General features: G+C 36.0%; 2 protein-coding genes across 55 annotated transcripts in view; one reads left to right on the top strand and one right to left on the bottom strand.

The window, feature by feature from the left end:
• FAM13B (family with sequence similarity 13 member B) overlaps nt 1-4,018 on the top strand; it is a 103,240-nt gene extending 99,222 nt beyond the window's left edge. For 46 of the 50 annotated variants that reach the window (XM_081500688.1, XM_081500686.1, XM_081500669.1 and 43 more), the window contains one exon: nt 2,362-4,018. In XM_081500688.1, coding sequence (XP_081356814.1) covers nt 2,362-2,485 — 124 coding nt within the window. In that variant the 3' untranslated portion in view covers nt 2,486-4,018. The remainder of the gene's footprint in view (nt 1-2,361) is intronic. The other 4 variants (XR_014056847.1, XR_014056846.1, XR_014056844.1 and 1 more) reach the window with 1 other exon arrangement.
• The window catches only part of PKD2L2 (polycystin 2 like 2, transient receptor potential cation channel), a 66,188-nt gene that overhangs the window by 21,509 nt on the left and 28,710 nt on the right, over nt 1-15,969 (bottom strand). The window contains exons 10-15 of one of the 5 annotated variants that reach the window (XR_014056854.1): nt 14,578-14,679; nt 13,167-13,295; nt 12,482-12,536; nt 6,576-6,688; nt 6,036-6,144; nt 2,806-2,912 (exon numbers count right to left, since the gene is read on the bottom strand). Coding sequence is in view for 4 of the 5 variants with exons in the window: in XM_081500728.1 (XP_081356854.1) it covers nt 6,048-6,144; nt 6,576-6,688; nt 12,482-12,536; nt 13,167-13,231; nt 14,578-14,679 (432 nt within the window). In the remaining variant the exon portion in view is untranslated. Of the gene's footprint in view, nt 1-2,507; nt 2,618-2,805; nt 2,913-3,905; nt 4,157-6,035; nt 6,145-6,575; nt 6,689-12,481; nt 12,537-13,166; nt 13,296-14,577; nt 14,680-15,969 lie in introns of those variants that run through there. The other 4 variants (XM_081500727.1, XM_081500729.1, XM_081500728.1 and 1 more) reach the window with 4 other exon arrangements.

Here is a 15,969-nt window from a genome sequence, read left to right as displayed (position 1 = left end):
GTATAGTGTCACAAACCTCTGTCCATAGTTCATCAGGCACTCTGTCTATCAGATCTAGTCCCTTAAATCTATTTTTCACTTCCAGTGTATAGTCATAAGGGATTTGATTGAATGGTCCAGTGGTTTTCTCCACTTTTTTCAATTTCAGTCTGAATTTGGCATTAAGGAGTTCATGATCTGAGACACAGTCAGCTCCCGGTCTTATTTTTGCTGACTGTATAGAGCTTCTCCATCTTCCACTGCAAAGAATATAAACAATCTGATTTTGGTGTCGACCATCTGGTGATGTCCATGTGTAGAGTCTTCTCTTGTGTTGTTGGAAGAGGGTATTTGCTATGACCAGTGCATTCTCTTGGCAGAACTCTATTAGTCTTTGCCCTGCTTCATTCTGTACTCCAAGACCAAATTTGCCTGTTCCTGCAGGTGTTTCTTGACTTCCTACTTTTGTATTCCAGTTCCCTATAATGAAAAGGACATCTTTTTTGGGTGTTAGTTCTAGAAGGTCTTGTAGGTCTTCATAGAACTGTTCCAATTTCAGCATCTTCAGCGTTACTGGTCGGGGCATAGACTTGGATTACCGTGATATTGAATGGTTTGCCTTGGAAACGAACAGAGATCATTCTGTCGTTTTTGAGATTGCATCCAAGTACTGCATTTAGGACTCTTGTTGACTATGATGGCTACTCCATTTCTTCTAAGGGATTCTTGCCCACAGTAGTAGATATAATGGTCATCTGAGTTAAATTCACCCATTCCAGTCCATCTTATTTAGCTGATTCCTAGAATGTTGCTTGATTCTAACTTTTTTTAGAGTGTATTGTTGTAGTTATTCTGTTTTATTATTAGTTATTGTTAATCTCTTACTGTGTCTTAATTTATCAATTAAAATTTATTATAGGTATGAATGTAAAGTATATATAGGATTTGGTTTCAGGCATCCATGGGGGTCTTGGAATGTATCCCCATGGATAAGAGGAGACTACTGTATTTGGGAGTTTTCTGTGTAGGGTAGTATATATGGTTAAAAAAAAAAAATCTCAAGTGCATTTTCCAGTTCAGTTCAGTTCAGTCGCTCAGTCGTGTCCAACTTTTTGCGACCCCATGAATTGCAGCACGCCAGGCCTCTCTGTCCATCACCAACTCCCGGAGTCTACCCAAACCCATGTTCATCGAGTTGGTGATGCCATCCAACCATCTCATCCTCTGTCGTCCCCTTCTCCTCCCACCCCCAATCCTACCCAGCATCAGGGTCTTTTCCAATGAGTCAACTCTTCACATGAGGTGGCCAAAGTATTGGAGTTTCAGTTTCAACATCAGTCCCTCCAATAAACACCCAGGATTGATCTCTTTTAGGATGGGTTGATTGGATCTCCTTGCAGTCCAAGGGACTCTCAAGAGTCTTCTCCAACACCACAGTTCAAAAGCATCAATTCTGCAGTGCTCAGCTTTCTTCATCTTCCAACTCTCACATCCATACATGACTACTGGAAAAACCATAGCCTTAACTAGACGGACTTTTGTTGGCAAAGTAATGTCTCTGCTTTTAAATATGCTATCTAGGTTGGCCATAACCTTCCTTCCAAGGAGTAAGCATCTTTTAATTTCATGGCTGCAATAACCATCAGCGGTGATTTTGGAGCCCTAAAAAATAAAGTCTGACACTGTTTCCACTGTTTCCCCATCTATTTCCCATGAAGTGATGGGACCAGATGCCATGATCTTAGTTTTCTGAACGTTGAGCTTTAAGCCAGCTTTTTCACTCTCCTCTTTCACCTTCATCAAGAGGCTCTTTAGTTCTTCTTCTAAATCTTTTGTCTTATTGGGAAAAAAAACCTTTGCTTATAATTAGGATAGTTCGATGTTTTACCTGATTATTAAACTGAATTGCATTGGATCCCTAATAGAAAGTGAGAAAGATGACTTTTTTTGCTACCAGTAAGATGTTTTACATCTTAATTCTCTGAAGGCAGAGTTAAGTAATAGATGAAATGACTCACTGTAATTCTCTAGAACTTATAATACACTTACAGACCTGACAGAGTCTAGCAATGCATGTCTTATTAAAATATTTGATTATCTCGAATAACCTCCAATCATCATTGATACTAGTAATATCCATTAATGTGTCAACATATTATATCCAAACACATTAATGGATATTATCAGTATCAGTGATGATCAGAATTTGAAGTGTTTTAGGAATATTCTGTTGGGATGAAGGGAAATAGTCCAATAATCTTTTTTTTTCTTGCAGAGCAGTTTTTTATTTGATCTTATATTGGGTAATATTCTGTCTCACATTATGACAACTTCTGGGATTTTATTTTCCAGATGATCACTAAGTTTTATTTTCTCCCCTAGGAATGCCCAGAAAGAGGATCGTGTTCCGGTGCTTGAGGAGTACAGGGAGTACAAGAAAATTAAAGCCAAGCTTAGGCTTCTTGAAGTTCTCATCAGCAAACAAGATTCTTCAAAATCCATATAAAATATGGTCCTTGAAAACATCATAAAATCAGTTGTATTCCCTGAAGCTATCATCATGTGTACTTGGCTGGTACTTAAAATTCATTCTGTCAGGCACTCAGAGAGTTTCATTTTATACTTGCTGGTGGTGCCACTAGAGAAATGATGGGAGGGTAAGTAGACCTTATCTAGGGAGTGCGATGTTCCATGTTAACCACAGACTGTCCTCTCTACCTTTAGCAAACATCCACTTTTCTTCATTGTTTTGTACTGCAGATACATCGTGTTATTAAAAGACTGATATTTTACCTTTTCAACTTTAAGAACTTTGAAGATAGAAGCTTTGTGTTATTACCAACTTTATTATTTTGTTTCTCATTACTCAAGAAAATTGAGAGGAAAATCTTCACATTGAATTCTTCTTCAGTTGCCTTTTTCTTACAGAATGACTGAAAATTTGAAAGAAAAGCCTATAAATGTGCACATATGCAACTATGTTCTATGTTTTCTTAAAAAACCAAAATCAACTGAAATTTCAAGTCCTACAGTGGAACATATTTCTGTTAAATGCCCAAAGTGACGCTTTTTCATCCATAGTATGTTAGCAAAATTTTGCAGTTCAGTGGTCACACAGCTCCTGGATGAAGATAACAATGGCTAGACCAAAAAGTGACCTTGCTTATTAGTGTAGTGAAAATATACACCACACATCACACACAGAACTGAATTATATCACATGCTGCCTTTGGGACTTAAGCTACTCTTTGTTTCCTCAGTTGCAGTTTATCAGTTGGTGATGATGTGGTTTGTCTGGATTAGATCCTGCGTTTTTTTCCCCCCTACCCACCTCCAGATAATGTGAGAAAATAGCCATGTCAGCATGTAGGAACTCTGATGGTGCTCAGATTTGTGTGTTCAATCAAATGGGCTTAAATTGGCAAAAGAATCATTATGCCTGAAGTGAATCTATTCTTAACAAGGGCTATACCACTGCATTCTTTCTTGTACCTTGGGGGGTGGGGGTGCATCATTTTTTCTTTTTCTTTTTTAATTAGCAAAATCCATAAAGAAAACATCCTCTAAAGGGATTTGCTCAGTCATATGCTATTTAAAGCACCTGGCTATGTGATTATTGTGGTATGCCCCTTGTCATATACTCTAAGCATACCTTTTTTTTCTTTGGGTTTGCATGGCTTTTCTTCAGGTTATTTTCTGGTATAATTCTGCTAATTAATTTCACAGAATAGTGACTTTATTTGTGCTAACAATGTAATAGTCATTAACAGCATATTCTGATCAGGCTTGATCTAAGTGTTAATTTTTTTCCTGGTGCTTTTTTGGATTGATGTGTGTCTCACTTTGTGCCCATGTTTTGCATGCAGTGAACTCATGCATGGTTTTCTTAACTAGCTAATATTCATAATTTGTTTCATACAAAAACAGACTTTTGCAACATCCTTTAATAAGGTGAGGGAAGCATGAACCTCAGACTTCTGGCACTATTACATAGCACATGAAGTAGCTTGATAATAAATAGCATTTCTAGTACTTCACATTTCACCTGTGTGTGCATTGCCTTTTTTGGGGGGAGGGAATGTTCCTTGGTAGTGAACACGTTGGGGAATAAAGCACTAAATCCAGCCCTTTTCATGTGGTTTCCTTTTGATACAGTTTGGTTATTCATAATGTACACCTAGAATCGTGAAATTGAAAACACCAAAAGATGTTATCACTTTGATTTTGAATTCATCATGCAGTGTGCATTTAGTTAATGTCTTTTAGTCTCCAGACAGGAGTATATCCAAACATCTTATTTAATGTGCACTGTGTATTGTTTTATATGAATGTTTTATTTTATATACCACATGCAAAAATGTCCATATGCACTATTTAAATGTTTTAAATAATATATTCCTTCTTTATAATGCTAAATCTATATTAGTACCATATTTTTATAAGTCATTGGCCTGACTGGTTTCATTTTAGAATTAACAGCTGCTTCATGATGTTGGTTATTCACTGTTAATGTTTGGCTGTGAGTAGAATAGATAAAAAGTAGCATAGCAGCACGCATGCTTTGTGACAGTACTGTGTGTCATAGTTAAGCAGCAAGTGATAGAATTAGGCAGGTTGTGATGATTTTACTTTGGTACAAGTAAAAACTGTATATCTATATACAAATAATATATAGATATATATGACTAGTATCATTGCATTGCTGTGTCTGGCACTTCATTGTATAGACTTTTGTAATAAAAGAACTTTAATGTTCTAAGTCTCTGTAAATGTTTTTTGTTTTTTTCACTAGATGTTAAAAAAGGAAAAATAGAAACCTCAAGTGTTCCCTTGCCTTAATGTTCTCAGGCTCTGTTTGAATTACCCCAACCAGAGACCATGTGGAGAGACTGCAGGGTTACTAAACCACATGGTGACTGGCTGTAGCTATAGGGAGTGGTAAGACAAAGAAGAGCCATGTTGTTGATTCTCTTTGGAAATCTAGGGAGAAGATGCAGAGAGAATAGTCTTCATTTCTTGTTTCAGTCAGTTATCTTATTAAGAAAATTTGAAATACAATGTCTAAGAGAAGAGCTTGGTTTGAGGAAGGTGAGTATATTTAACAATTCCTTTATTTGAGTTTTACAGTTCAGGGACTATTGAGCACAACGCGGGAGTCTATGGTCAAATAATACTGCTTAGGTTAAGAGAACATGTGGCTGTTCTAGGAGGGCTTATGTAAATAACCTCTATTAGAAAAGTTTCCTTGCAGTTTGCCAAATGCCAGCCATTCACAACTTCCCAACCATCCAAACAGGGCTTTTGCAGCACCCTCATTTATACTTTCCAAAGATAACTTGCGTTTTTTATAACCCTAAAGCTCCTGCTTTGCTCTTTTATTTTCTTTTTCAAGGATATTTTGCTTTATAAAGTAATTGAGGAGGCACTTTTGCAAAATTTCAAATGTGTTACTTTAGAAACTGTCTAGATGAATTTATCATTTGAAGATATTAGTGAAATTTCTGTAGGTGGTTGGGAAGTTTGTTCTACACGTTGCCTTTTTCCAGGAGACTTCCAACTAGGAAGAATGGAGGTGAGATTATTTTACCTGGGGTCTTATATAATGGTTTTCTAGGATTCTAAATGTTTATTGGCCCATGAAGTTAGAACATGGTGTGTGGTGAGAATACCAGCAGTTCTTATACTCTGTGTAATACTGTGAAAAGTGTCTTTACTTACTTTAACTATTTACTTAGAGACCTGCCCCAAGAACTAAAAGCAATATTATTTTGTACTTTGCATTTTCATTCCTAGAATTTAATAATAAATCTCATTATAAAAGTCTTTATGTGTACCTGTGTGTATGTATTGTGGAGGCATGTTGTAAAATGCATGGATTATATATTGTGTCCCATTCCTAGAAATCATTTGATGATTATCATTGTCCCTGGTGATAGTTTGATGGTAGCTGATTTTGTGCTTTTAAAATGTACCTGAAATGGGGACAAATTTAGGAACTAATACAGTTCAGGAATAAATTGTTAGAAATGTTCCATAATTGTATCACAGATTCTCACCTCCACTTGTTTTCAGTATTGTAGAGCCGAAACCTTTCTCATCACTCGGTTTAGTTTTAAACTGACATAGTGTAATTCTTTCTCCAGCTCCACAGCATATAAAAAGAGGCTAGAGGATAATTTAGAAGGAGGTAGAGAATGAGTCAGTAATATTTTTGTACCTAAGGAGACAGTAGGTTATTAGCGCCTATTGTGAAATACTTTAAGTGGGAGGATAGTATTTTAAGCTCCCAAAACATGCCTAGTATAGCCAATTACAGATGTAATATTCTAAAGCTGTGTGGAGCACAGTATTTACTATGCATGTCAAGTATAAGTGGCATTTCCTATTATTTAGAGATGTAAGGACAAAAGCAATTGGTCTTACTCTCACCTTCCATTTAAATAAATGGAGTCTTATGCTTTCTATGTTACTTTAAAATTGGGTAAAAAAATGTGGCATCTTAACAGAATAAGATTCTGGGTTCAGGAAAATTGTGGGATGTTCCCAGTCCTCATATCATGATATTCCATGGTACCCTGGTTAGAACAAATGCTTACTCTCGGAATTCTTGTTGAGTGACAGTCTGGTAGTCATCTTGAATTTCTGTAGAATAATACTTTTTCTCAAGCCTCTCCTTCCATTTTTTCATCTGCTCTGCACTTTGAATCTCCTGTAAAGTTAGAGGAAAAGCGTATGCTGCAACCTTTATATTTTTCTCTCTTTCAGGCACATAAGCATCACAGGTTGAGAATCTTAAACTTTACTCTCTGGGGCTGTGATTTTTGAGCCGCCCTGGCTTTTTGCCCTGCCTGGTTTTGAGGTTTATGCATAAGCAGAGTCACCTCAGAGAACTTCGTGTTAAAACTGTTTAGCAGGGTTAAGGGTTTTTAAAATTATGAATATTGGCTTATTCCCATTTCACTTCCTGGTGAAATATGCATCCTTCAAAAAACCCATCTCAATCATCACTTTTCTGTGAAGCTTTCCTTGACATTCATAGATAAATAATACATTTCCTCATAGAGCAGCAACTAGGTGGGGGCATTTGCACAAGCTCCTATATTCTAGTCACTCCACCTCTTCCCTGTAGGTGGTAGCTGCTTCTTAGAATTGTTTGTGGATTAATTTGGCGTTCCACAGTGGTTCTTGCAGTCCACTCATGCTCAGAAATGAATTCTGTGATGTAACCCCCCCCCCCTTTTGAACTACCTAACATGTTTCTGTTTTTCAGACTGGACCCTAACTAATGACTGGTTGGTAACTGAGAAGGTCCAAAGAAACAGATCCTTGTAGATAGTGTACCTCCACCAAGGGACACAGTTGACGTGAGTTTGAGATCACCACCTGGCTATTTGGGATTCCTCAGGCTACTGAACGAACAGGCAGGGAAGTGACTGAGGCGACTCATCCCAGTTACCAAGGAGAAATTGGTGTTGCTACAAAACGGGCTCAGAGAGGGCTGTGTTTGGAAGCCAGGGAATTCTTTGAGCAGTGCCTCTTAATACTTCCATGTCTAAAAATAAACTCGTTTAGTTTAAACATTGAGTTCTTATGGAATTGTGATCCTAGTTGAAAAGATCTTAATGTCATCCAGAGATGGCCACAGTTACTCTTGGTACTTTGCTTTTCCCCTTCTGGGGAAAAAAATAAGAGTGCTTTCATTTGTATATAGGATAGTTGTGTCTTATTAGATGGAAACTAGAAATATTGTCATTTTATGGACGTTCCAAGTGTGTACTAAATTGCCAAAGGGGTGAATTGGGCTGACCATTTATCTAATATCTCTCAACTGAAAATTTGCCCTCTTACACATGCTCTTTTATACGCTTTGATGCTGGGTCTCAGGCTTTGCAAACCTCATTCCCCAGACTCTCTTGCTACCAGATTTCTTAGGTTCTGCCTTATTGGATGATGGCAGAGAGGAGGTTCTTGTTTTCTTTCTATCAGCATTGCTTCTGCAAATGGTAGTTATCTCCAGCAGTGTTTGGCTCCAGGCTGGAATGGTCCAGCTTCTTTTGGCTTCCCCAGAACCAGATTTATCACACTCCCTAAGAAGTATCAGGAGCAGCAGAGGTGGGATGGAGGTGACCCCAGAGGTCTGAGCAACAGCTCCACGCCCCTTCTTAAGTGTCTTAGGTTCTGATAAACCCACCTTTTGTAACCGTAGTCCTGGGAGTGGTAATATCCTCCTACAGTTATTATTTGTGAGTTGCTTCAGTGTTTTTACTGTTTCTATCTTCCCGTATCTGTGTAACCAATTCTCTGTAATTTTCTCTGTTTGAAATACCTAGTATCATTTCCATTTTCCTGACTGGGTCCTCACTCATACATGTAGAATGTCATTTGGTCAGGTGTATTTTTGTTTTTAAGGAATGTTTTCAATTTTTCCTTATCTTGGTTTTAAATGTTTTAAAATTAATCCCTGGGCATTTTCTGTTTTGTTGCTATTATAGATTCGCCTATTATAATATTTAATGAACTGATTGATGTTTGCATATATGACACGATAACTGTATTTATGTAAATTATTTTTTCCTACTACTTAATCTTTTTGTCATAATTTTTCAGTTCATTGTATACCTGAAAAAGAGAATCATATCTCAAATAAAGTAGTTTTTACTTTTTCCTTTTCAACTCTTGTACTCCTCGTGTATTTCTCCTGCTTAATTCTTTTCACTGATCCTTTTAATACATCTTTGTCTTGTCCTTGACATGTCCATTGTTTCCCTATAAGGTAAGGTGCTAGCTTTGGGGTGAGGTAAATTTGTTTTTATCATGTCAAGTAAGAGTCCGTTGATTCCTGTTTTGTTTTCCCCCTCAAAATTGATGTTGAATCTTATCAAATACCCAGCATCTATGAAAAATAATAATGTAATTTTCCTTTTTTGATTTATAAATAGAATGAATTATGTTAATTAGTTGATTATATAGTTTTAAATCATCTTTGCATTCTTAGAATAAACCCTATCTGAGTCATATTGTATTCTGTTGGATTCTGTTTGCTAATACTTTATCTAGGATTTTTGCTTTATGATATATGATATTTTCTTTTTCTGTTCTGCTTTTTGAGGAATACAACCTTTACCAGTTCTTAGAATCACTATATAGTTGCTTTATGAAAATAATTTGGAAGTTTTCAGTTTTCTCTTTGCTCTGGAGCAATTCAAATAGCTTGAAATTATTTATTCCTTAAAAATTTGGTTAAATTCCCTTGTGAAACCATCTGGGCCTGAGTTACTTCAGAAGTAGTTCTTTGATGACTTTATTTCTTCTATAGAATGGATTTAAAGGTCTCTTTTGGGCTCAGTTTTGATAAATATTATTTTCAATTTATTGAAGTTTTCTCTATGGCCCAATATGTCTATGTTCATGAGTGGGTTTTTGAAAAACCAGGTATATCTTCTGAGAGTACACAGGTTAATACATAACTGTACGATCACTTTATTCATTACATACATATTTTTAAATCCTTTCATTTTTTTTTTTCTTGATCTGTTCTCTACTTTTAGTGCATTCTTAAGTGTTTTCCATTTTCGTAAGTCTAGTAGTTTTTATGGAAGTTGATGCCATATTATTTGGGGCATAGATAATCATGACTATTAATGTTGATCTTAGCCTTATAAAGTGCCCTTTGTCTCATTTAGAACTTTTGGTTTAGAATTCTACCTTGACTTATATTAAGTTGTATCTGCTGATAATTTTGCTTGCCTTTTTACCTTGGCTGATGCTTTTATACTTAACTTTTCTAAGTCACTTTGTTTTAGGTATATATTTTAGGCTATAACATAGAATTACGTGTTGCTCTGTGATTCAATCTGAAAACATTTTCTTTTAAAGTAAATTAAGCTTATTTGTCTTTACTGATAGATATATCTGGTCACAGTTATATTGTTTTAAGATATATTTAAAGTCTTACCATGTGATATATCTTCAGTTTTGGTACTGCTTCCTTTTCGGAATGTATGTATTTTTGTTTTTGTGGTCATATATCTTTTCATACATCCTAGGTCATCCCTTTCTTGTTTTGGTTCCCTCCACAAGAACCAAAGAAGTTCAACAAAAATTGGGTTGTAATTTCTTCCTCTTCATTTCTTTCCTCTCTACTCCCCAGGTATATTTAATCATATTATCATATTTTGTTGTATATAAGAGATGGAGTCTATCGTAAAACCCTTTACACCATTATTCTATGTGCTATTTAGGAAAAATATTGCTACCAGCTAAAATATGGTACCTTATCAAATATAAGCTACATCTTAATTTCAGAGATATTAAAATATGGAAAAATGTGTTTTATAAAACAATATCTTATTTACTACTATACTCTTAAATATGTAAAGCTTCTTTTTGGTTATTAACTCTAAATGATAATTCTTCAGCGTTTTAGCTATTACATATGAAATAAGTAGTCAGCTTTTTCTATATTGTATCTTCTCCCTTCTTTTTCTAAAATATCTCAATCATCTCTTGTTTGGCTGAAGATGATCCTCACATAGAATCCTCAGGAATACAGTGGTATTCTCCAAGTTTTTACATTTCGAAACTGTTTGAGCCTTTCTACTTGAAGCACAGCTTTGCTGGATATAAAAAACCTTGGCTTACATTTTCTTTCGTTGCATATATTGTAGGTGTTTTGTTGATTTATGGTGCTGAATGATGTGCTAATCTAATTTTCTTAGATTTCTAAGTAAATCTAAGTTTTACTTGGACAAGTCTCATGTTCATTTTAGGTAATTTTCCCCAGGTACACAGTAGATGTCTTTTAGTTTATATTGTCTTTTATTTCAAAAATGGCTTATTGAATTATAGTTTTGTTTTTTAAAAGAATCTCAAACTTACAGAAAAGTTGTAAGAACAACACAAATACTTTTTATCCTCTGAAGTATTTAACGTTGCCAACATGAATGCCTCATTGTCTCTGAATACTTTAGTGTGTATTTTCCACATATAAGGACATTCTCCTTTATATGCACAGTATAATCATCAGAGTCAGAAAATTAATAGTGATAGATTATTACCATCTAAATCCTCAGTTCCTCATTCAAATTTACCAGTTGTTCCAATGATGCCCTTTATAATAAAAGGATCCAGTCCATGATTATGCACTGTATTTACCTATTTTTTAATCTCAGTCTGGTGTAGATCCTCAGCTTTACCTTGACTTTCATGACCTTGACACTTCTGAAGAATATAGGCCAGTATTTTGTAGAAATGTCCCTCAGTTTCTTTTGTGTAGTGTTTTGTCATGTTATACATCTATGATGAAAATTTTGCAGAAGAGATTGTTTGTTCTCTCAGTGTTCTATCAGGTGACACGTGATTTTAGGTTAGTTCTGGTTCTGTTAATGGTACTGATTCCAGACTTCTCTACCCTAATGTTATTCCTTTTCTTTTGGTAGTAAGTGTTTTGTGGAGAGGTATGGAAATGTACTATTCTTCCTCAGACTTTTATTCATGTAAATATTTAGATCAGTGTGGACTCATGGAATCCTCTTTTATTCCATGGGTTTAAATTAAAATTCATTGCAGTGCTTAAATAGTCCCAGACTTGGCCAATAGGAGCCCCATTCACGTTGACTTTTTGTGTCCTTTTATGAAATCTCCATCATTCTATGTGGAGTATATAGTATAAAGCACCTATACTTTCCAGTCCTGGAATTAACTGTATTTCCAAGGAGCACTGGTTCCTTTTAGAGGAGAATGGTATTTGGAAACCCAAGGTCTGGACACTTGTGTCATTGCTACTAGGATGCCACTCTAGCTTTCTCACTGTACAGAACTAGAAGATACATTCACACACAGACACACACTCCTGCGATTCTAATCCAACACAACGTTCATTTTAACCTTCAACCTTTCCATTTATGCAATTCCATTGTCTGATAATAGAACCCTCACTCTAGCAGTATACATACTTGTTTGCTTATTCTAATCTCTCAATCTTGCTGTTCTCTTTCTCAGTATATTGGAGAGTGGGAAGCATCCAGAAGTAGAGCAGTGTTCTATTTTTTCACTTGGGTGGTAGTGGTATGTGAAGATTTGCTTAGTAATTATTTAGTAAACATATATATATATTTAGTCATTTGTTGACTATATATGTTACAACTTTGAAATATAGGAAAAATCACTAAAGTGATTCATCACATTAATGATTATGAGAATGATTACATAATCATCTCAATAGAATATACTCACTAAACTCTGTGTGCTAATCACACAGTGAAGGGTACAGCTATAGGATGAGGGTATCTGGCAAAGAGCACCGATAAGAGAGAAGGAATATCTGGAATCCAAACAATTTGTCCTAAATAAAAAAGGTTCCAGATCCTGAGAAAAATCTGGAGGTAGCAACTACTGCTCTAAAGAAAGCAAATCATTCAATTCTTTTTTTTTTTTTCATTCAGTTCTTAATAACTTTTTCTAATAAAGCTATTACTTCTTTATGAGAAAATTAAAGTCTTACTTTTTCATCAAAACCTTCTCTTCTGGCTTTTTCTGCCAAATCTTTGTTTTCCGTACTGAGAATATGGAATAAAAAACAGAGGCATATGGTAGTAAAAAGAAAAATGACAGTATAAAATACTACCCAGATCTATATTAAGGATGAATTAGATTTCTGTTCTTTCTGATAACACTAGTTATTTAGACAATGTTGTTATTAATAAGTTCTCTAGAGTATCATATCTCTAGCTGTAAAAACATGTTTATATTATGTCCCACTTCCAGAGATCTGTATTTGGGAAGCATTTTGACACCAAAATGATGCAATAAATGTAAGTATATTCTTAAGTATTTTGTGTAAAAATTTCTTTACTTCAGTAGCTAAAAACATGTATTAATGTGCATGTACTAAAATAATTTCTTACCTTTTTAAGAGGAACATTACTTTCCTGTTAATGCTGTTAAATCCTGTTACTATCTGTGAAAGCTTTTTCTGAGTGGCATGGCATGCCTTATATTAATTTTAAATTAGTTTAGAGTTTCATGACACTCAGAAATTATGAGGTGCTACTGGGTGTCTTGACAACTTATTTAGAGTCAGCACATCGAATGGTGGTTGTTTTATAATCAAAACCTTACTCTCATTGTAAGTTTCTAATATAGAGCTTTAAAATGGTAAGTTAAAAATTGACGAAAAGTCATCTTACCGTTGCTTGTCTTCATCTGTTTCAGGTTTTTTTAGTTTGAGTTTTTCGAGAGCATTGTTGTAACTCTGGGCATAATTTAAAATAGTTTAAAAGTTCATAAGAAATATATTCTGTGTTTTTAATTTTTGGCTAAGGTAAAGGAAAGAGAGAATGCTTGACTTTAGGGGCTTGCTGCCCTAAGAAATGTAGAGGCAAATAACCAAATATGGTTATCTTTCTTTCACCTTGTCACTACTTACAGTTTCTGCCAACTGGTGAAAAAGTTGGCATCACACTTGAATTTGGGGGAAAATCTTTCAAAAATATTAAGTTTATTGCATTGATTATATTAATACTTCAGTGCACATAACCAACATCGTAATCAAGAGATAAAAGATAAAAACCCCACAGTTAAGCTCATTGAAGTGAAGTGAAGTGAAAGTCGCTCAGTCATGTTTGACTCTTTGCCACCCCATGGACTATATAGTCCATGGAATGCTCTAGGCCAGAATACTGGAGTGGGTAGCCTTTCCCTTCTCCAGGAGATCTTCCCGACCCAGGGATTGAACCCAAGTCTCCCGCATTGCAGGTGGGTTCTTTACCAGCTGAACCACATGGGAATCTCACTGGGGAACATATTAATAGATTACTTTCACAGAGAAGTTCTTGGACAGAGTTCTTAAGGCCCCCCCAACCCCACAGCTAATAGGACTTTTTCTATGTGAAATGCTATGGTTAGAGCTGAGGATATGCAGAGACAGACAGAATGGTACACACATGACTCTGCTACAATTCATAATATGTGTTGAGAGGACCAGGAAGATTCCTCTCTGACAGGGAGAATAGAATGTCAGTGAGAGAGCAGAGGGAATATTCCTGGAGAGTCAGGGAATGACATGAGCAGAGGCCCAGAGGACACAATGAGAGCAAGCATGTGCTCAAAATATTAGCTGGCGCATGCAGTGCTGTAAGTGGAAGCAGAGAAGGTAAAAATTGTATACTTAAATGATAATGAATAAAGATACATTGACACTTTGAGACTAGAGAAGGCCCTTGAATGTTTGAATAAAGAATTTGGACTTAATTTTGATAAGCCCAGGGAAACTTTGAAGAATTTTGAGCAGAGAAGTGACATGATCCAAACTGGGCTGGCAAGGAAAGAGGCTAGAACAGATAAGAAGATATTACCATACAGAAAATAGTGCTTTGCATTTAGTGCTCAACAGCTTTTTGATATACTGAACTCTGAAATACTTTTTGGTCACATTTTTAAAGCCAGAGAACATTTCTCCTGGTAGTGAAATAGTACAAATATGAGTAACACTAGACCAAAACAAAAACCCAAAACCCCTCCCTGCACTACCACTTGGGGTATAAACCAAACAAGATTGGCCTCAGAATTCTGATTAGGAGAAGAATTTGACATACATACCTTTTTAATCTTTTTACCAAATTCAAAATCTGGCCTTCTGCCAATTGAATAGTCAGCTTTCACTTCAGAATAGGTATCATTAATTATTGCCAAGAACATGTTCTGGGGAGAAATAGTCAAATGAAGTATTTCAATAAAAATTTAGTTTAAAAGTTAATGGCTTTGACAAGTGCTGGGATTTGTAAAATTAGATTTAAATTTTAAAAGTAACTTATGTGCTTGGTAAGGGAGAGATGACTATTCAGACTGTATATAAAAAATGTAGTGGAATGGGAAATATTTAGTGTGTGGATATGGGCAAGTATGTTTATGATAAATGGGAAAAGCAGAATGTAAAATAGTGCATATAAACTGGTTAATATATAAAAATTTATTAATGTTAGATATTATTAATGTTAGCTATCAGAAGAAAACTTAGAATAATATGTGTTCATAGGGTTTTTTTTTTCCTTTAAAATTCTGTTCAGTTCAGTTCAGTCGCTCAGTTGTGTCCGACTCTTTGCGACCCCTTGAATTGCAGCACACCAGGCCTCTCTGTCCATCGCCAACTCCCGGAGTCGACCCAAACCCATGTCCATCGAGTCAGTGATGCCATCCAACCATCTCATCTCCTGTCGTCCCCTTCTCCTCCTGCCCCCAATCCTACCCAGCATTAGGGTCTTTTCCAATGAGTCAACTCTTCACATGAGGTGGCCAAAGTATTGGAGTTTCAGCTTCATCAGTCCTTCCAATGAACACCCAGGATTGATCTCCTTTAGGATGGATTGATTGGATCTCCTTGCAGTCCAAGGGACTCTCAAGAGTCTTCTCCAACACCACAGTTCAAAAGCATCAATTCTGCGGCGCTCAGCTTTCTTCACCGTCCAACTCTCATCCATACATGACTACTGGAAAAACCATAGCCTTGACTAGACGGACTTTTGTTGGCAAAGTAATGTCTCTGCTTTTAAATATGCTATCTAGGTTGGCCATAACCTTCCTTCCAAGGAGTAAGCATCTTTAAATTTCATGGCTGCAATCACCATCAGCAGTGATTTTGGAGCCGAAAAAAATAAAGTCTGACACTGTTTCCACTGTTTCCCCATCTATTTCCCATAAAGTGATGGGACCAGATGCCATGATCTTAGTTTTCTGAACGTTGAGCTTTAAGCCAACTTTTTCACTCTCCTCTTTCACTTTTGTCAAGAGGCTCTTTAGTTCTTCTTCACTTTCTGCCATAAGGGTGGTGTCATCTGCATATCTGAGGTTATTGATATTTCTCCCGGCAGTCTTGATTCCAGCTTGTGTTTCTTCCAGCCCAGCGTTTCTCATGATGTACTCTGCATATAAGTTAAATAAGCAGGGTGACAATATACAGCCTTGACGTACTCCTTTTCCTATTTGGAACCAGTC

This window comes from Giraffa tippelskirchi, chromosome 6 (genome assembly GCF_054371585.1).
Source record: "Giraffa tippelskirchi isolate mGirTip1 chromosome 6, T2T-mGirTip1v1.2.pri, whole genome shotgun sequence".
NCBI classification, from domain to species: Eukaryota; Metazoa; Chordata; class Mammalia; order Artiodactyla; family Giraffidae; genus Giraffa; species Giraffa tippelskirchi.
This window is presented reverse-complemented; position numbering and strand designations above follow the sequence as displayed.